This window comes from Amblyomma americanum, chromosome 11, assembly GCF_052857255.1.
Source record: "Amblyomma americanum isolate KBUSLIRL-KWMA chromosome 11, ASM5285725v1, whole genome shotgun sequence".
NCBI classification, from domain to species: Eukaryota; Metazoa; Arthropoda; class Arachnida; order Ixodida; family Ixodidae; genus Amblyomma; species Amblyomma americanum.
The window spans coordinates 395,856-416,265 of NC_135507.1; the positions used below are offsets into that span (position 1 = coordinate 395,856).

Below are 20,410 nucleotides of genomic sequence, written 5' to 3' on the forward strand. Positions count from 1 at the left end.
ATCGAAATACTGTATCGACAAAATTGAGACCGCTGCATGCTACTTCACAGATCATCGGGCAGTCTTCGTCTCTGTCAAGCAAAATGAATAAAAGATGCGTATACCCAATGTCTCTCATTGCTAAACATACAGTGACCACAACAAGCTCAGCCAGGGAAACGTACCTCTCGCTATGTATATCCTGGCATAGCCGAGCTAAGCCACTGCCATTTTTTTTTGTACTCTGTATTTTGTTCTTGATCAGGGCTCCCAAGTGTAGTCTAATACGCTTATGATCACTTCCCAGGGTGTGCTTGCCCTCTAAGTCTATTTCCGTTATTGCGAGCCTGCTATAGATCCCGTGCGACGTTAGGCAGTAGTCAGTGGTCGTCTACCTGTTACAGAAATCCCACGTGATTTGTTCCTCACACTTAGTTTCTCTATTTACAAGAACTAGGTTGTGTCGCCCACAAAGTCTAGCATTAACTTCCCGTTACAATCTGTGTATCCATCCAGATCCTCGATATGGCCATTCAAGCCACCCAGCAGAATAATATCGGCACCGCCTCCTAACTGCTTTCTATCGTCATTGACACACTTAACTAGTTCCTTGTTTTCTTGCCTGCATTCGTTCCCTGCCGCTAAATAAACTGCCCACAGCCATGTCCTTTTAGTCGGAATTGTACCCGATACCCAGATATGTTCTCTGCAAGTTGACTTTATTCTTTGCGAATTTGTTTCTTGATGTATCAGCATACCTACCCCTCCTCCCTTCTCCGTTGTTCTGTTGCTCCCTTCCCAGACGTAGCCATGAATAAGCGGTGGATCTTCTAGATCCCCGAGATGTGTCTCACATGGCGCGTACACACCTACTACATTCGTCTAACGGCTGTTCTATTTCTAACCATTTCGCTCTCTTTCTACCCCCTTGTATGTTTATGTAACTGATCCTGGTGTTAAATTTCTTTTTAGTTCCTGCACCTCCTAGCGGTCATTTTCTTGGTTCAGCCGCCATTGTTACACTTTCTATTTCGCTTCTACCTACCCCTACCTACCTAGCGGCCTCCGTCAGCGCCACCTGTCTGCAATCGCGGTGTTAGTCGTCTGCGACAGTGCGCGGTTCGATTATCGTGCTCTTTTAAGGACTGCGCTCACTGTCAGCCTTGCTATCGTTTTAACGGAAGTATTTGCGAGCGCATGTACAGTGCGCGGTAGAAATGGTTTGGTTTATGGAGGTTTAACGTCCCAAAGCGGCTCAGGCTGTGAGGGACGCCGTAGTGAAGGGCTCCGGAAATTTCGTCCACCTGGAGTTAACGTGCACTGACATCGCACAGTACATGGGCCTCTAGAATTTCGCCTTCATAGAAATTCCGCCGCCGCGGCCAGGATCGAACCTGCATCTTTCGGGTCAGCAGCCGAGCGCGGCGGGTAGAAATGTCTGACTTCGTGAGAATCTTGAGTGATTCGGGGAACCACCCAGCGGACAGAGCGCCTTTTTTGGGTATGTAGGGCTTCACAACGGAGATTTTTGGTGGCATTTTAAGAAGATAGCTTCGTAATGACGAAGCGTATACTTTGCCACGCTCTTCTTCAAAGCGCTCGAGAACTCTTAACGGCCGCCTCCGTGGGTGCTCTATCGGACGAGAGAGAAAAAATGAGCTGACGCTGAGGCAGCGCATAGGTCACCGGTTCGAATCCCTGTCGCGAGCTAAGTTTATGCTGTACGAAATGCGAAATCGTATGCCACCACCGCGAACACTCTGCTACAAACGGTTGAGTCGCAATTTTCATATGAAGATTCGTAAAGACGTGGAACTGGGGTTGCATATGTCGCCGGTTCGAATCCCAACCGTGAGCTAGGCTCTAATTTAACTAGCAAGTTTAGGCTGCACGAAACACTGAACCGTATGACACCATTCATAACATTCTTCGCAAACGGTTGGCCCACAAATTTTACACGAATGTCGGGACTACGTGCCAGACTTTGACGCCTGCCAGACAGGGATATATACACCGGAACGACGCAGTTTGGTTTCGGGTTGTGGTGCTCGGGCATCAGGCTGCCACCTGTTATTTCATTGCAATATCAAAACCGCCTCGGTCACCATGGCAACCACTGGGATACAATGTCGTTGCTATGGAGGCCGCCATCTTGGATTCTATCCGTGGAATCAGCGTAGCTCGGACGCTCGAAACGCGACCAGTAGAGCTAATGCTCTGAAATCTGGCTAGTATAGCTTAGGTGTTATTCCCCACCACAATGCGCAATTATGCGGCGCTTTAAAATTACATCGCCTTGACATGACGCTTCATACTCTCCGAATCTGTTCTTAGAAGGACGCGTACATGGCTGTTCCCCACGAAGGCCACAGGTGAAACCAAAAGACTCCCTCGCTTCCATGTATTCCTGCGGATGTGCTGAGCATACCTTCCACCCCCAGACGAATGCGGCCGCCGCTTAGTTCCCCTCTGTTTGTAAACACGGTGTTGGTCTACGGTGAGGAGTAGGGAAGCTACCAAGATTCAAACTGGCGCAGAAGGGAAAACAAGAATCGCTCGCGCCTTTTACGCACCCGGGCATTTTTACACTCACCGACTGCATTCGTTCACTTGCTGCCCACCTATGTGCACACCCACTCCTCACCCGACGAACGCTATACTCGTGTCAGCTCACTCGGATCCTGTAGGCAGGCTAGCGGACGCACATTCCGTGCTAAGCGCAGTTTACCCATCTCGTGGCAGCCCGGTCGGTGCAGATCGATGCCGCCGAAGGAGAGCACGGCCCACGTGGCCGCCGAAGAGACGCTCTTGCACGGCCTGATGGACTGCACCGCCATCGCCGTGTCGGAGCAGCTGTGCACCGGACGGCCTATTAACGTGCTGTGTGCCTTCGTTACTGTGCCATATGCCTGAGTAGATCTTAATTGCCAAAGTTTGAAGATACCGATTGGTAACGCATGCACTTCTTGCCTGCAGCATGCATTTTCTACCTCACGTATTGAGCCGAAGCACGACGACAATCCCACTGCATTTATTACTAAGGGGCTAAAAAGTAGAAAACGCTTTGTACAACCGAGCAAATTTGCGACTCAGCCTTTCTGTCTTTATGGATTAATATACGTAGCTGTTCGAGCGTCATCTTCACATTCTTCGGAGCACGAATCAGAACAGTGAAATCAGTATATGTTTTTTCGGGTCGAGGTGTTACCCTCAAAAACATGCAAAATGTTTTTTTGAATCAGTCTGAAATTTGTTGAATTTTCTGCAAACTGTACGCTACGGGTCTTCATGCGTTTAAATAGATGCAACGATGCCTTAGAGTACACATTTAGTCACGTGCCTGCACGAAAAAGCACGCTATTTAATCTAAATTACAAGAACAAATTATTAAAGCAAAGTAAACACGGCAACTTAAATGACCGAGCAGACAACTGCACGTGGCACTTTTAAGCTCGCCGTTCAGGCTGACGTCGTTTCAGTCATTGCAACGAGACAGTATTAACCGGGCTCCCGCTGTGAATAAAATCCGGCGTTGTCACCGGTTTGAGCAAAGAAGCAGGTGGCCTGGTGACGTCATCAAAACCTGTCCACCGGATTGTGAGCAACCTTGGCAACGACGGGTCACGATACGGCGCTCGGGGAGGAGTGCCACACGCCCGTTCTCCGTGGGCGGCGCATCACTGCACCACGCGCCACTTCCCGGAATGCGAAGTAGAACAAGTGGTTTGCAAAGAGCACCTCGGGGAGGGACCCATTAACGCTTTCCTAGCTCCGCAACATTATTTTCACATTCGTGGATGCGTGGGTCTTCCAGTTGAGTTGCGCCAATCATAGGTTCACCAGCTTGTACCGGGCCTTTATGAAATCCTGTCTTCCAACCGGCCAGCGCTTGCCACCACATCGTGAATTACGTCCACACTCACCTGCGTGTCTCATCCTCGCCTTCGACGTGCAGCGCCAAGCCACAGTTCGGGTCGACAGCAGGTGCGAGAATCTGGTACGAGTGATTTGGACCCGCCGCTTCGAAACGCCCGGTCTCCTGGGTGGGAACAACCTCGCACTGTCATAATGGCTTTGCAGTGTCCAGCATGCACACGTCAGGTGACAAGTACAGGCTGCTTAATTCCTCGAGTTCATTTTGCCTCCAATGTGCAAACACTCTAAGAATCATGGCGATAAATTCGCGGAGGAAACAAGAGCGTTAAGCAGCTTCACTGGCCGATCTTCAATCAACAGATGAGGCTGGCTGGCAGCGGACCAAAATTTAAAAGCTCTATCAGTTGGGCCCACACATATTTGAGCCGTTCCAGGAGGCAATATGGTCGGGTATGTTGGTTCATCGTCAGAAAAAAAGCATAGCGCAGTAACTACAGACGATGAAGGGAGGACAGGACAAGCGCTATTCGAGCATAAGAGTTCCGGAACTATACATCATGCTCGCTTCAATTTGGCTGAAATGAGTCAGTGCGTCATCCGTCATCCACAGCGCGTGTCCCGTGTCCTCGCAAGTCTTAAATGCTGAGCCTGAATTTTATTTCTATATTAATAATGTCGGAATCGGCACTATTTTACATTTATTGTTATTATTCGTTTTTATTTGCTCGTTATTTGTTTACCTTATACAGAGCACCAGAGGCGGGGTCCTAATCAGCAATGTAGTAACCCCTATCAGACTTTGCTGTTAAGCTTGAATCTTCCAACGAAGTGAGCTACATATAAGCATCAGCGCCAGCCAATCGAATCGAAAAGAACGCTGTTCATTACCCTTTCCTTCTCGAGTTCCTTCCGTCGCTGCCTCAAGCTGTTCCTGAGTTCCAGGGCAAGGCGTTCTTCCTTCGTGCCGAAATCCGGCGACTGAAAAGAGTAAGCATGATGTGGATGCACAGGCAGGCAGAATTTCGAGGAGTGCTTCAAGGGAGCTGACAAAATAATCCATACTTTCAATTTTATTTCAATTCCACCTTGATAACCCTAGGGCAAGGAGGAGAGCATATTTTTGGTAAGACCACAAATAGAAATGGGACACGGGAAATGAAGAAGGCTATCCACGATGAACAAGAAAAGAAAAACATGCAATAACTTTTAACTAGAATTACAAGTTGGTGAGAAAAAAAAATGTGAACGTTACAAACAACCAAACAAATGGGTATGAATGCTCAAAAAGAGAAGGAATATAAAAATCGCTCTGTACAAAGTTCACATGTAAAAGGCTGACAACAGTGCATCTTATGAAAACTGTTTTTCACGAAACATATTTCGGTTTAAGCATACAGCCGGAGAACGTGTGTGCGCGTATGTGTTTACTCTAGTCCTGAGTCTTTTCGCCGGTTCTTTTTCCTAGAAGACATGAACCAACTGGCGCAGCGATTCACTCTTCTGAAGCATACAGCATGACGCGGTGCGGTGCAAGATTTCATAGGTCTATGTGATGAAAAGTAGCAGCTGATCATTTTCGTACCGCAAGAAATGTGTTATACAGAGGACAGTGCTAAACAAAACAACCTGCACTATTTTGGTGCGAACAAAAACCTGATATTAATTTGAATTCAGCGACAGCTTACACTAAGAACTAGAAAAACAACCGCGCACCCTCACAAGCCCTTCCCGAGAACGCTTAACTGGAAACAATTCCACTTCTCCCGCGAGAATCCCCACTATAATCTGTAATATCACGTTGCACTTCAAGCAGCTTTATGCCTCAATACAAGGTCTTCCGTAAATACCCACTGCTGAAGTATTCGAAGCTCATGTAACATTTGCTGTAAGTTTTCCCATACCTCGATGAGCGAACGTCACGCTGATAGGCAATTACCTTGCAGATGAAGCGTTCTTCTACGAGCCAGCTTTCGCTAACATTAAGCAAACTGCAGCTGCAGTTCGTAACAGAAAGTGCCGCAGGAACGTGCGAGCCCACCTTTTCTCGGGAAATCTCCTGCCGCCTTATCCTTGTGCTGTCGAAAGTCGAGTCCAATATTCGCGTGGATTCAAAGACACCAAGCGCGGGAAACTGCGAAGTAAAAACACGGCGTGCTTAGAAGTCTAGAACATGACTCGGACTACTGGACTCGCCAACGCGAAAAAAACATCTGGAGCCTATCAACTCTGAGGTTGTCACTGCCGTGGAACCAATATGAGAGGGCACGCGTCATCTGCATTTCATTTAGTCCATGAATGAAATTCACACTTTTTCTCATCTGGGCGGATAATGCGCATAGGACATTTTCAACCTGAATGCCGAAGTACCAATAGAACGTGCTCTTGCGCGCAATAGGACTGTTCTCTTTCAAACTAGGAGCTTCCTGACCATGAATCAATCGATATTTATTTCACTAACAAAGTACAGGTGGTGAAAAAGGGCGGCGAAAAAAAAAGCTTCTTCGCAGCTTGACAACAGCTCGGTCCACCACATGCGCAGTGACAGGCTACGTTACACGCTAATTAGGTATATGTAAAAACAAAAAGTAAACATTGCAATAATAAATGAGGAAAGGCGACGTCGATGCGCAGCAACCATTCCGACTCGTCACTCATAACTGCACAAACTATAGACGGCACAGCCCACGGTCATAAACTGTACGGGCCTTTAGGGTACGACGCGGTAGCGTAATGGGTCAATTCCCATACACGCAGAATAGGTGATCCTCTACTTGACATCCACCGATCCCTGGGAGTCCCCTCACCATTGCTGGCGCAGCGGTTAAGCGATGCCCTGCAATGGCTGCCACCGGTCGAGTTCACGCGCGACCCAGGTTGCTCTTCCCAATCATTCACTGAACTGCGGCGGTTTGCTCACAATCTGCTGGGCAGGTTGTGATGACGCCGCAAAGTCACGTGACCTAGGTGGCCCACCTGCACGTTGATTCTACGGGGATTTTTTGTGCATTTTTCGCTCACGGTCAAAGACGCCGGCGGATTTTCCGCAACACGAGTTCACAATAGAACAAGATGGCATTGATGAATTTATTGATTAGCGCACTTCTGTCGAGTAAAATGAGATGTAGAATGATCCCAAGAAAAGTTCCGTCAGCCGTCGACATCGATGCCGTGTTGATCGAAGTAGTTAATTTAGGTAGGGTACAACTTGCCCGCTGCCGACCGTACTCTGCGCGTGAAACAGGTGTTTCGCGTGGGGGTTGGTGTAGATGATGGATACATGCGTTCAGTTCTTTTAAGCGGAACAATAGGTAAAAATATTCCATCATTGCATGCATTGCGTTCTTATGGCGTCTTAATTTATTGCTCGCACGGCTTTCTCTTGTCTATTCAGGTTTTTTGCTGATGTATGAGTGAGTTAGGAGTTTTTTATGGTGACCGGAATTGTGTGCCGGTGTCTGTTAAACCTGCCGACCGTTTTTGCGATTTTTGCAGACGTAGAATTAATTTGTTCGTTCCAACTGATAAAATTACTCCCAACGTTTTAACATGTTTCCGACTATGATCAGGTAGGGACCTAATGTGTTGTTTTCAGGCAATTTTTGTCGAGAACCTGCTTCCTGAAAGAGAACACACGTTTTTGATTCATTTAGTACTACGTTAGTGTTCACAGACGAATCCTGTAACATACAGAACTTGCCAGCCTTAAAACGCTCTGGAAATCTTTTCCTTCCACGTATACGCTGCAGTCGTCTGCGTAAGTAATGAACTTGCAAGCATTACTAGCTGTCACAATATCACAGATGTAATAAAGAAAAAAGGACCGGACCAAGAAAGAGCGCATCCTTGGCGCGCGGCAGAGATTTCATTGGACCGATGCGCGATTTGTTACCCTAGGTTGCAACGAACTGACTGAGACTGCTTGAACAGGACCTAGTTAATTTTCATGATTCCACGAAAACAATAAGACTCCAGTTTATAACGGAGATCGTGGTTAACACCATCAAAAGCATTACTGAAATCTAGGTGTATAGCCACTGTCAAGAGCCGTTTTCCGAAATGATCTAAGGTCACATCTTTCCGCAACAAGAGAGCATTGAACAATTTTTTCTAAACCCATACTGACAATCTGTAATCAGGTTACATTTACAATTGTCTATTCGATGATGAATTTTTATGGTGCAAGGGCATCTGTGGCCGAAGAGCGCCATGGCACAAAGCGGCGTCAGAGACCCATTTCTCAAGGAGTTCACCACAAATAAGCCGACCAGAACAGGGGGAAAGCTTGTACGTACTGTATTCACCGGTGGGTACCTGACGGCGCTGGGGATCGAACCCCGCACCTCCCGCATGCGAGGCGGATGGTCAGACCACTAGGCCACTGCTGCTGCGGTTGTCTATTCATGCGTTATTTTTCTAGACATTCCGAAAATATGGGCGATATTATGCGACAGTTCGTGTCCCTCCCATCCGTCCTTTGTGTACAACGACCTTTATTTGTTTATTTATTAGTACCTCAAAGGCCCCATTGAAGGGGTATTACATAATGGGGTGGAATTTTAGCAGTACATTTCTTCTATGGACGATCTGAATGACGGTGAGTCGATCTGCTCTGGAAGAGCGCCAATCGAAAGGGATGCATTGAAAACGTGTGTCAACAGATGCGCGATTAAAGCGACTGCGCATTTGACTGGTCTAATTTCTGTGCCATCCGAGTTTTGGCAATAGACGTTTTTTTTTTAGGCCATTGATACTGCGCAGACTACTTCGATGGAAGTTCATGCCAAGAAGAGATATTGTGTCACAACTGGCATGACTGCAACTCCATCTATGTCATTACTCCTGTCCCCCAAGAGTCACCGAGTCTGCCAGTTTTACTGTATATATTGCTTCATCTATAATGATACTGTCAGTGTGTCTACAAGATTTTCCATTCAGCTCTTCGTTTAGCTTTTGCCACATCACTTTTCATGGTGCTTTTGTTAAAAATGGAATGGTAATTCTTTTTTCCTTTTATTTCGTTCCGCAGTGCCGTATAGGCCATCCATTCACTTGTATCACGAGTTTTCATAAAGGACTGCTGAAGGAGATTTTTTTAATATAAGTCCGTTGTCTTTATTTTTACCTTTTATTTTTATTCTTGCATTCCAATCTTATTTGTATCATTTTTTATTTCTTGACTATTTTATTGCACACACGCTGCTTATCAACTGTAGATTGACAGTTGATGCGGAAAACTTGCGTCCACGCCACTCATGAGCCGAGAGAGAACCGGCGCCAAGCACTCATCCCGTGACGCCGACGACGACGACGCCGCATCTCCTTCGACAACCCCCGCTCGGTGCTCCGGAAGGACCACCGCCTTCGGGAACTGGCCCACGTTGTTCGTATACTGCCGCTGCTGCGCCCACGGTCATCGTTTATTGAAATCGATTGCGTGCAATTTGCACGCTGCAGCAGCCAAGTGCCAAAACGTGTACATAGCACTCTTTTAGCAGCTATTGCTTTCTCATCATCGTCATGAATACGCCCACTGCAGGGCAAAGGCCTCTCACATGTCTCTCCAATTAACCCTGTCCCGTAGGTGCCAGTTGCGGCCACCCTATCCCCGCATACTTCTTAATTTCATCACCCGCCAACTTCCCGCCGCCCCTGCTGCGCTACCCTTAAGGACCAGTGGTTGTTTTGCCTTCGAATCACACGCCCTGCCCAATCCCCCATTTCTTTCTCTTGATTTCCACTAGGATGTCATTAACCCGCGTTTGTTCCCTCACCCACTCGACCCGCTTCCGGTCTCTTAACGTTACACCTTTCATTTTTCTTTCCATAGCTCGCTGTGTTGTCCTTCACTTAAGCTGAACCCCTCGCTTTGTGCCCCATAGGTGGGTACCGGTAAGATACAGCTGTTGCATACTTTTCTCTATAACAACCTTGCTTGTATATATTGCTTGTATACAGCTTGCTTTGTATACATTCATTAATGTAACGAAACGTTTGTTTGCCTGTGTATGCATTTTGCTGAGTATATTATCGCTGTTACGTGAATTCTCAGCACTGTCGCATTCCCAACGCTGAACATAAACCGGCCACGCTGGGGGTCAAACTCCGCCCCCTTTTGCCTCGGTTCGGGAAGGTGCCTCGCATTTCTCCGGAGCCGTGACCCTCGGCGAGTAAACTGGTGCGGGTATTGCACGACGTTTTTTTTTTTTCAGTTTCTTTAGCGAATTTTTTTTTTTTTTTTTCACAGCAGTTGTCGAATCATTTTCAAGGAGAATGGTCAATACTCTAACAGGCAGCGGTAATGCGCGGCCGAGGCCCGGCTGGAATGAGAGGTACAGATGGCTCGAGTGTCGCAGCCTGCTTAACTTCGCGACGGTTAGTCTAGACACGTACAACTTTCGTCCGTAAAGTTACGAGACCCAGTCCATTAAAAAATGCGTTTAATATTGAAATCATTTGAGCAGCACCCTTTCCAAATATTCTCCCTTGCAGTCTATACACAGCTTCCAACGCGTCTTGGGGTCTTGGAAACAGTTGGGAAACGCTCGTTTTGGCGGGGCTGTCAGCTCCTTTGTCGTGGCGTCTTGAATGGCCTCCACGCTCTCAACACACGCAACATTTTAGGGCTCTCTTCGCACGAGGAAACAGGAAAAAATCGCATGGGGAGAGGTAGGCGAGTATGGCGGATAGGAAAGTACAGTAATGCTGTGCTTGGCGAGAAATTCTGTCACGTTTAGCAGTGTGCGGCGTTGCGTTATCGTGGAGAAGGCACCATTGTCCAGATGTTCATAAGCCAGGGCGACGGCGTCGCAGTGCATCACGCATGTGATGGAGCACGCGGATATAAAACTCCTGATTCACCATCTGCCCTTGTGGGTGGGACGAACTCGTGGTGTACGACACCTCTGGCACCGAAAAAAGAAACTATCAGAATCGTCTTTGTTTTGGTCTTCTGTCGCCGCACCTTTCCCGACGCCAGAGAGCTTGTGGACCGCCATTCGGCGCTCTGCCTCTTTGTTTGACGATCGTATTAAAAACACAATGTTTCGTCTTCAGCAATGGTGCCGCCAACGAATGCAGCATCCTTCTCTGCCTCGGAGCATGCGGACTCTAATGGTGCGGTCTTGCAGCACGATTTACCTGATCCGAGCCACGTTGTTTTCATTCCGTGAGGTTGAACACTGCCTTATGTCGTCTTCCACCAACGTTCTCCCCGAAACGAACCTCCTGCGCCACTCGAAAACTCGCGCCCGCGATAATGTCTCGTTGCCGTAAGCGTCACGAAGGAACTCATGCGTCTGTGTGGCTGCCTTGCCAAGCTTCGCGCATTTTTATTTTTACACGCTGTTGGAGGTGGACGTCCACTTCTCCACATTCACTCACAATAGAATGCGCAGATGACTAGTGACAACGTACTTTTCTACATCTAGTGCCATCTGGCGGCTGCCACAGCAATGAACATAAATAACTCGGGATAGCTGTAACTTCAGCGCGAAGGGACGAAGGACACAGAAAGGGGACAAAACAAGTGCTGTTTTGTCCCCTTTCTGTGTCATTCGTCTCTTCGCGCTGAATTTATCGCCAAAATGAACTACATCCAACTCGCCCAACTGACCATTCTTCTGTAACTCAGGTTAGCCCGAAAAGATGGCGCTACACATACGGACCAACATTTCTTTTGGGGAATCCTTTCTGGAGAAGAAAATAAATTAGTCTCGAAACTTTACGGACAAATCTTTCATGCAGTCGTCAAGAACAAGCTGCTGAAACTTTACGGACGGCCTTTTGCTCACAGCTCCAAATGTTTAGGTGGTACCTACCGATCTTGCCGCCATATATCGCGTACCACGTAATATGCGCAGTCCTCGGCGTTCCCCACGATCCTCATCTGCAATCACTCGTCCTCTTACACGTTCTTCGTGTTCATGTTTGAAAGCATCGATGGACCTTCCCCTCTGCCCGCCGGAGCGATCATCCACGCACGGGTACACTTCTACGAGGTGCGCATCGCTCACAAAGAGAACACCAATTCAGAAGATCCCCGTTCTCGTTCACGGCTCCTCTGTCGTGTGATTATGACGGCATGCACCAGCCGGCACTTTATTTAATGGTGTGCGGTCGCACTAATCCGCTCAACACAGATACAATGGCGTGGTCTTGGTCCTGGTAGGCGTGCTACAGCGTGCTTGCCAACGCGAGCAAAATGGACGGCGGAGTTCGAGTTGAGGGAAACGGCAAAAGAAAAATATTTCCGCCACTGTCGAGCAAGTGGAAACACGCACTTGCAAGGTGCGTTAGCATTGGAAGCCTTCGTCCATTATGTGGCAATGTATGCTTCAACGAAATTTCGGGATGGGCTATTTGTCGGAACGCTTTCGTTTTCTTTTTTCGGCCTTACAGCGCTGTATAGATGGAGGCGTCGTTGACGTGAACTTGCCGAAGCGTACCATGACGAAAAGAGGAGAGTCGGTTCTGATTGCAGTTATTTCAACCGGACATTGTAAGGATTTGATCGCTACTAGAGGCGTATTTAGAGGGCCTCGTCCACCTCTAAAGACCGGAACCCATCAACCCGAGAATGGGATTTGGTCTCCTGTTTTTACGCAACGAGCATGGCTGCATGGTCGGCAAAGTGACAGGATCTCAACCTGCCATCTCGGACTGCCTCTTTGTTGTAGAAAACGAGGTCTATGCATCTTTATAGTTTGAGCGTGTTCAAGTCAGCAGTTTGAGGTATGCTTTGTCGCGCAGTAAATGTGAAAATTTGCGGCAGGTGCGAATTCATTTTACAGATTCATTTTTGGAAAGCTCTTCCCGTGGCATCCGGCCTGCCTTCCTCTCCCCTCCAACTGGCTCTTCCGCGTGCACCTGCGTCTAATGCCAACGCACTAAATTTATTTCGAGACGGAATCGCCCCACATTCGCCGTGCAGGCTTTGTTGCGACGCGCTTCACTTCTGTGCTTGGCCGCTCCTTGAAGACCCGTCGCGGAATGCGAGAACGACGGCGTCGACAATAACTTGATGCGATGCATTCAAGAAAACGTTGCCCAACTTTCCGCGTCATCCTTAGCCGAGCAATCCGGCTTTTATGTCCGAGCCGAAACTTTTTCCTTTGCCCGTATCCCGCAAACAGTTGCGGCCAAACTTCCATCTTGTATACCTTGTATCCACGAAACTGGCTCGCATATTTAAATTCCAGTGAAGTGGGCGCTGGAGGGGTCACTTTAAATTTCTAACGCACGTCTCTATGAGAGCATAGTGTGTACGTACAAGTGCAGTTTTGCGTCGTTTCCTTTTCCTGTGGCACTCAAGGTGTAGTACGTTTCTTTATTGTATACATATTTCTGCATAAAGCAGCACTTCCTATTTTTATTCTCTGCACTCGAAACGAAGCATCACGGACGTTACTGGAACAGTGACACAAGCGGGTGACCGGAAACTGCGCCAACTGCTTAGACGAGCGCAAGAACAAAATTTTTAAGGAGGCCAAAAAAAAAAAAAGCCATCGGCGCTTATACGGTCTCTAGTTTCTAAGAACCAATAACTTCGGCTCGGGGGAAGTAAGGAAAAAAGGAAGAGGTAAAAGGGAGAACGCTAACCGTCTTGTCTCGGAACGTGAACCAGAGATATCGTCCCTTTAACTTACTTTTTTCCAGTGCCCTGGCCACTTCCTCTATCGTTCTAAGAAAGGCCTTCTCAATATTCGAAATTGGGCGATCAATTCTGCAGACCTCTCTCCGGTGCGCGTGTGCGTGTGTGCGTGTATAGAGGGCCGGGCGGGAGCCAAGAGACTGGACGCACTAATGCACTCCGCACAAACGCGTCGTGCCATTTTTCCCTAGACACACCCTCCTCCTAGTTTCCTTGCCGCGTGCTTTCCCCCCGTCGGTCATTTGCTTTCCCGTCTGCGTTTATTTCCTTCTTCCGGGAGAGCCCGACCTCCCTCAACGCCGGCCACCGCTTCTGCCACCTCGGCGCGCTCTCGCGCTTCGCACGTTCTCTTTGAGACAGGGGAATGACCGCCGGCTGCCTCCGCTCAAACGGCGACCCCCGCACGCGACGCCGGCCTGAGAAGAGGACCCAGCAGCGTCGAGCGCAAAAGGAAAGAAAAAAAAAACGTTTCCGACCCGGCGTCCTATTGCGGAAGCGTACGTGACAAAACCGTGAAACGAAACATCGAATTATGAGAAACTGCCCAATACTGGGAAATTACCAATACAAGCGGCCAACTCAGCGAGTCCACTAACTTTTGGTGTGACCCCCGGTAGATTGTCCCAGCAGCACCATTCGCGTCCTATATCCTAGCAAGAGGTCCTCAGTTTCCTGATCGCCGAGAGATCACTACCCGTGTAAACTCGTGCCTGGACAGAGGAGCACTACCTCAAAAAATTTCTCCAGACACTGCATGGGCAGTCTAAAGAGATTTTTCATAGGTGTGCACGCTCAAAAAAATTTCATCCGTGAACACGTGATGTTCACGATACAAAACACGTTCCGCTAAGCTTTGAGGCTCTACAGCAGTCCCAAGATCCATGTGTGGCATTTAAACGGCAGCAGATCATGTGGGCAGAATCAAGGATGTTTCAGCTACTGACTTTTCGACGAATAAATCTCTCCGTCGACAGCGGAAGCAGAACAAGAGGAATGATTTCGACACGGTTTCACAACGGGCTCCTGGACAGAGTAACTCAAAGCGAAACTGGTGAAATATTTATCGCAAGAAACATATATGGTGTACAACACTGGTCCCACTTATCAATCCGATGCCCCCTGCACAACTCAAGAGGACGTTGCAAGCTTGGGGATATTTTGTTAAGCAATGATCACAGTACTGGAAAAAACCGACCGTTCTAGCGCTAAGGTCCTTCGGCTGCTGAGAGCTGCTAGCTTGTGTGGCTATACCGCATACTGCGCGCTGTGGTCCTATGAGCAGCTACTAATCAGTTTTATTCTTGAGTAAATTAAACGCGTCACACGCACATATGAAAAACCGACTACGACTGTCTCCAGTCGAAGCCTAATTTGACAAAGTCGACGGGACATGCCCAAGCTTTCGCAAAATTGCGAATTTCGCACGAGCCCCCATGTCGCATAGTTACGTCATCTCCACCTGTTTACCATTAGCAAAGAGGAGTGACTGCGATGTTACTGTTTAGTTTCTGTAATCATCGACATGAGTGCCATGTATTTAGCTATTCATTTATTGTATGCATATTTTTGAAGCGAAGAGCTTCACTATACGCCAGCTTTTCGAGCCGTCAGCGGGGCCACGAGTTTGACCTTGAATGTAGCTAGAGGTAAAAAAAAATGAGCATAACTCTTGGTAGACAGGTTCAACACACAACGTCAGCTACAGAGACAGTGGCTGTTACACCAACTGTCCCGACTTTGACCTTGACCTTCGGTCATGCGGGAGAGCGTCTGCCGGCATCGCACGCGCAGGTCATGGAACTGGGTTGTGCATAAAACGACGGTGCACTTTGATGCGTGCAGCGGAACGCTATATATGTGCGATCGACGCGACGCGCCTGCCGTGGAGAGCGGCAGACGTGCGCTCCGTCACCGCGTTGCGGAGAGGAGGCATCCCCGGTGCGCTGCCTACTCCCTCCGTGACGTCACACACCTTGACCGAGCGGAGTGGGATAGCGTCCACTGGAATCGCATGCGCTGGGCATCAAAGCGAATTCTGCATAAAACGCCGGTGCACTTTGATGCGTGCAGCCTAACAACGCTAGGTGTGTTCGATGCGACGCGCCTGCCGTGGAGACCGCCAGTCGCTCGACCACAAACGTATCCACGGAGACGCAGCTTTTCGTTTTCGACCAGGGTTAACCAGAGCTAAGCCAGCAGCAATTTTTTTTCTTCTCTTGGAGAGGGGATGGGGGACCTCTAAAATTTCAGTTTCAGTGCTCTACGTTAGCTCAAAGTCTATCGTTCCTTGACACATTTTCAGTGGCTTAGCGTTAACACTGTTCTGCTTTAATAAGGAAATTCGTCGTGTGTCCGCTGGATAGTTAATACAAACAACTATGGCATTTAAATGCAATGTATTACATAAACATTTGTAGCCTTGAGGAAATAGATTAAATGTCATTTCTGGCACTGAACAGCCTCGCCATTCATTAAAACATCTTCACACTGCACGCAGGGCATGTTTTTGCTTCGCCAGTTCCGCCCAAAGCGCCCCATTCATGTAGGCCAACAACAGCCAAGTGCTTTCGTTGAGTTGCTGTCAATAGCACCCCAAAGCTCTAGAGAGATACAAACCCAGCTTCCCAGAGTGGAACACTGCAGCTGGTAACACCAAACCATGCCTCCTGGTCATTTACTAGCGAAAGCAAAAATAAACGCGTCGTTCACCTAAAAGAGAAGACACGGGCACGCTATAACTATGCCACGTCCAAGCAACGCAAATATCCGATTAGGAGCGCAAGGCTGACACCCATCCGCGGGCAGTAGAAGCGGCTAAGCAAGGCTGGTGTAAGCAAAATTACTGCTGTAAGGTCAACTCGAAACACACACACGATCAAGCGGCAGAGAAACACCGAAAGTGCGGCGCCAGAGAGCGCTTATTTCTCATGCAAATTTGTAGTCAGCCGCCAGCGCCGAGGCAAAATTACGCTGGGCGGCATGCATGCCACCGCCGTTAATTGATTTACGTGGTCCATCAGCGAACAACGGTGCATATATAATCACTTTCTACCTGTCAGGTGAACCGTGAGCGACTTCCCAAAAGCTCATCAAGAAGCCTCCTCGGCTGCGATACTTTTTTTTTTCGCTCTTTCCTTTCTCGTTTATTTTAGCTTCGCCTCTTCTGTGCTTCACGGCACCTAACGCCTGAGAATTATACGCCCCGCACCGCTACAACGGTGCAGCGCTGTAAAGGCTACCGTTGACAAACTAATCACATTTTGTGATCGCAAAGCCGTGTGCGCGTTACGAGCAGTTCATCACTGGACGCCGCGTTGTCTCCAAGTTGGTATTGCCAGCCCACATCTATTGGGACTGGGCCGACGATGCAGCGCTCTTGAACGCGAACAGCTCGCGACCTCCGCCCGTGATGAGCTAACGCCGCAGCTCCTGGCTCCAGAAAGCTGCACATCTTTGGTGCGGACAGAGAATAAACAATGTGCCCTTTTCTCTCCGGTGCTGTTTTATACGTCCCCCGCGCACTTTCTTCCAATGACAACGCCTCATCGGACGTCCAGTCAGGCGCGATGTTCCGGTGATTGCGTTGGCAGCGCGGACAGAACGCGCGGTACAAAGCGAAGGCGGTCACAGCCGGCGCTGCCGAGCGTGGACGCTCCGGGCACTGATTTCCACTAGGGGGCTGGATGCCGCATCGGGCGCTCGAAAGTGAAGCCACCGGAAGTTGGGCTGCATGTCCCGGAAGTCGGCCTTTGGCAGTGCACGAAATCGGACCTCAGCACGGTTTTTCCGTTTTAGTTTTCCACTTAGCATTTTGTCGTTTCGAAGTTCTCGTCTTTTTTCGTGACAATGCCCACCTGTTGCGCCATGAACTGCATGAGGAGAGCAGCAAAGTCCTCGGGAAAGACGTTTCAAAATTAAGGGTCCATTGCATCGCTATGGGACGACACTAGCAGACGACAGAACGTCGCTGCACACAGTACGTGCGGAGCCTCGTCTGCTCAACAGTGTCGTCCTGTTGCGCTAGCGTCGCCAACTCTGCTCTTTGTTGTGATGAATGTTGTCGCGCTCCAAGCCCAAGTTACACCACCGATGGGGGGTAAATTTAAGAAAGAATAGGTAGAAACCTTCACCAGGCAGCTGACTTAATTTGCAGTGAACGTACATTTTACCGATTAATGTTTAAACCGAACCGGAGAGAGCTAGGGTGAGGCCACAATCTGGCGAGGTGCCGTCGGTGTTCTGCTGGTTCACATTAGCGCGTCCAAAATGTATATGGTACTACTGTTTCGGCGTAGCTAGTGTATCAAGTACTGTTTCGTACTGTAGCAAATTATGTCTGAATGGGCTGTTATTCGTAATGCTTGGTGCAGTTGACTTCTAACAGCGCTTGTCACATGCGCTGCTGCATTGGTCTTTCTCGTCAGTCGTATCTCTCGTGCTGTGTAGGTGAAACATGGCTGTGCTATAGAGTTAGAGTGAAAGCACGTCTGGAAGGTAAATGACACACTAAAGCGATAAACATCACCTGTCATTGATGAGAAGCGACATCGTCCGCCACCAACCCAAAATTGAAACAGCGGCAGCTGTATAACGAGTGGCTCTTCGAGTGTCAGGATTTCCGCGCCATTGCATTTCTTTGGTACGCGAAAATTTGTTTTCAAGATGACCTAGCCTCATCGTCATTCCACTACTTCTCCTAATTACGCTCGGAAGACGAGAACCAGGTCAGAAAATAGTGTTTAATGCACGTACCCCTTTGCCGCGGCATGGTGAGACATGCATGCCTGTTTACTTCGGTTTCTCTTAAATTACAGTGTTCCCCGAACAATGCTCACATTTATCACGTTCAGCTTGCTTATTCCTTTGATATTACAGCAGACGTTACACGAAAACAACGCGAAACTGAGAACAGAAGGGCGAAAGACGCGACTTTTTGCATTGAAATACACAGCAAACACCGACACCGAACTTCCGGAACATGCAATCCAACTTCCGGTGGCTTCACTTGCGCCCACTTCAGAAAGCGGGAATGCGGCATCCAGCCACCTAGTGGAGATCAGTGGCTCCGGGTGACCCGCCGCAGTGGCTCAGTGCTTAAGGCGCTCGGCTACTGATCCGGAGTTCCCGGGTTCGAACCCGACCGCGGTGGCTGCGTTTTTATGGAAGCAAAACGCTAAGGCGCCCGTGTGCTGTGCGATGTCAGTGCACGTTAAAGATACCCAGGTGGTCGAAATTTGTCCGGAGACCTCCACTACGGCACCTCTCTTCCTTTCTTCTTTCGCTCCTTTATCCCTTCCCTTACGGCGCGGTTCAGGTGTCCAATGATATGAGATACTGCGCCATTTCCTTCCCCCCCCCCCCAAAAAAAAAAACAATTACTATTATGGCTCCGGGTGGAGACTAAACGGCCACCCGGCGGACCAATGGGATGAGCGCAGGAGGGAGTGGTTTCTGCCCGTGGGCCGAGGACAGACTCCTTTCCCGTGCAACGAGAGGCAACTAAGGGCCAGATAAATTTTCGCCGCAGTGCAGGAACAGAAAATGAGCCAGTTTAGATTTACTCCACACTCTGGTTCAATGTATAGGTCATCCACTCTTATGGCGATTTTCACTGGTCGACCTGCTGGACCGACCGCGCGAACTCCGGTGGCCGTTTGAAGCAACTCCGTTCCTAGATTGATCCGCCAACCTAGGTTGATCGCACTAGGTTGATCCGCCAACCAGCGGCGGATCTCACCGGAACTTGTAGTCGGCGATGTCGTCACTTCCGAAACACGTGATTTTTTTAAAATTTTTAGCGCGTGCAGGAATGCCAGCGGGGGACACTGCGCGCTGTTTCGCGAGCGCGCGTTTTGCGCGCGTATGTCGTCTTCGTCACCTGCTACTTAGCGGCTACAACTCTCAATTATGGCATCGTATGGAATAGCAACAGCCCTCGCGACGAGAGCTCTTGTCTGACGTGAGCTGAGAGTGACGAGAGCTCGTCGGAATCTGGGTCCGTGCACTCGGACAGCAGCAGCGACAACGAAAAGTACCTCTTCGAAGCATTTTCGGAGGAACATTTCGCAGAAGCCCCTGCGAAGGGCATTTCCTCGTTAGAAATTGCCCCGTAAGCACTCTGCAGACATGCGATGTATATTCATTTACGAACTTACCTAGAGCATAACTGTGCTCCTCATTAATTGCCTACGAGGTTCACCAAAATGCGTTGCACCTCAGGCGTAACATGAACAAAGCCACTAATAAGTTCCATCGCGAAAGTGCCGGCCTCTCGACGTCTGCTTACGCGTATTTTGGCGCCAGAATTGCCAGACCTCAACTTCCGGAACCAGTACTTCCGCTGTGCGCTCTACATGTTCCGCTGGTCGACAACGGTCACTGTGCTCCGAGGCGGTTTGGGGCGCTCTTTTGCGATTCGAGCCCCTTGCTTCGGATCCACCAGTGGAATTCACCATTAGAATGTTGTTCCGTGCTGCCGGCGCTCCGCGGGGCGCCTCTGGCAGGCGCAGTGAGAGCCGCAGGCGGCGCTTCGCGCTTCGTCTCCTACAGTGCGCCCTGTAATGCGGTGAAGTGGGCCTCAATTTTGCACTGCGTGCGCATAACGCCTATCGGAGAAATGTTTGACTAAATAAAAGACTGTTAAGAAGCCTATCAGCTGCTTTTATTTCGTTGGAGAAACAGTACCACGGTGTTCTGCTTGCATGGTTAATTTGAAGCCTACAAATAAGGACACTGGGAAGAAAGTGCATGCCAAGTAATAGTTGAAGCTTTGCTACTGTGGCTGCAACGGGATAGAACGGGCTGATAGGCTTCTCAGCAGTGTTTTGTTTCTCACGTTTCTCCGATCGGCGTTATACGGACTCAGTTCAAACTTGAAGCCCACTTCATCGCAATACAGAGCGCACT

General features: G+C 49.0%; 1 protein-coding gene across 1 annotated transcript in view; it reads right to left on the minus strand.

Moving 5' to 3' along the window:
* Positions 1-20,410, minus strand: part of LOC144111091 (beta-scruin-like) — a 108,082-nt gene that overhangs the window by 49,011 nt on the left and 38,661 nt on the right. The window contains exons 10-13 of the mRNA XM_077644230.1: positions 5,894-5,986; positions 4,744-4,833; positions 3,903-4,018; positions 2,708-2,832 (exon numbers count right to left, since the gene is read on the minus strand). Coding sequence (XP_077500356.1) covers positions 2,708-2,832; positions 3,903-4,018; positions 4,744-4,833; positions 5,894-5,986 — 424 coding nt within the window. The remainder of the gene's footprint in view (positions 1-2,707; positions 2,833-3,902; positions 4,019-4,743; positions 4,834-5,893; positions 5,987-20,410) is intronic.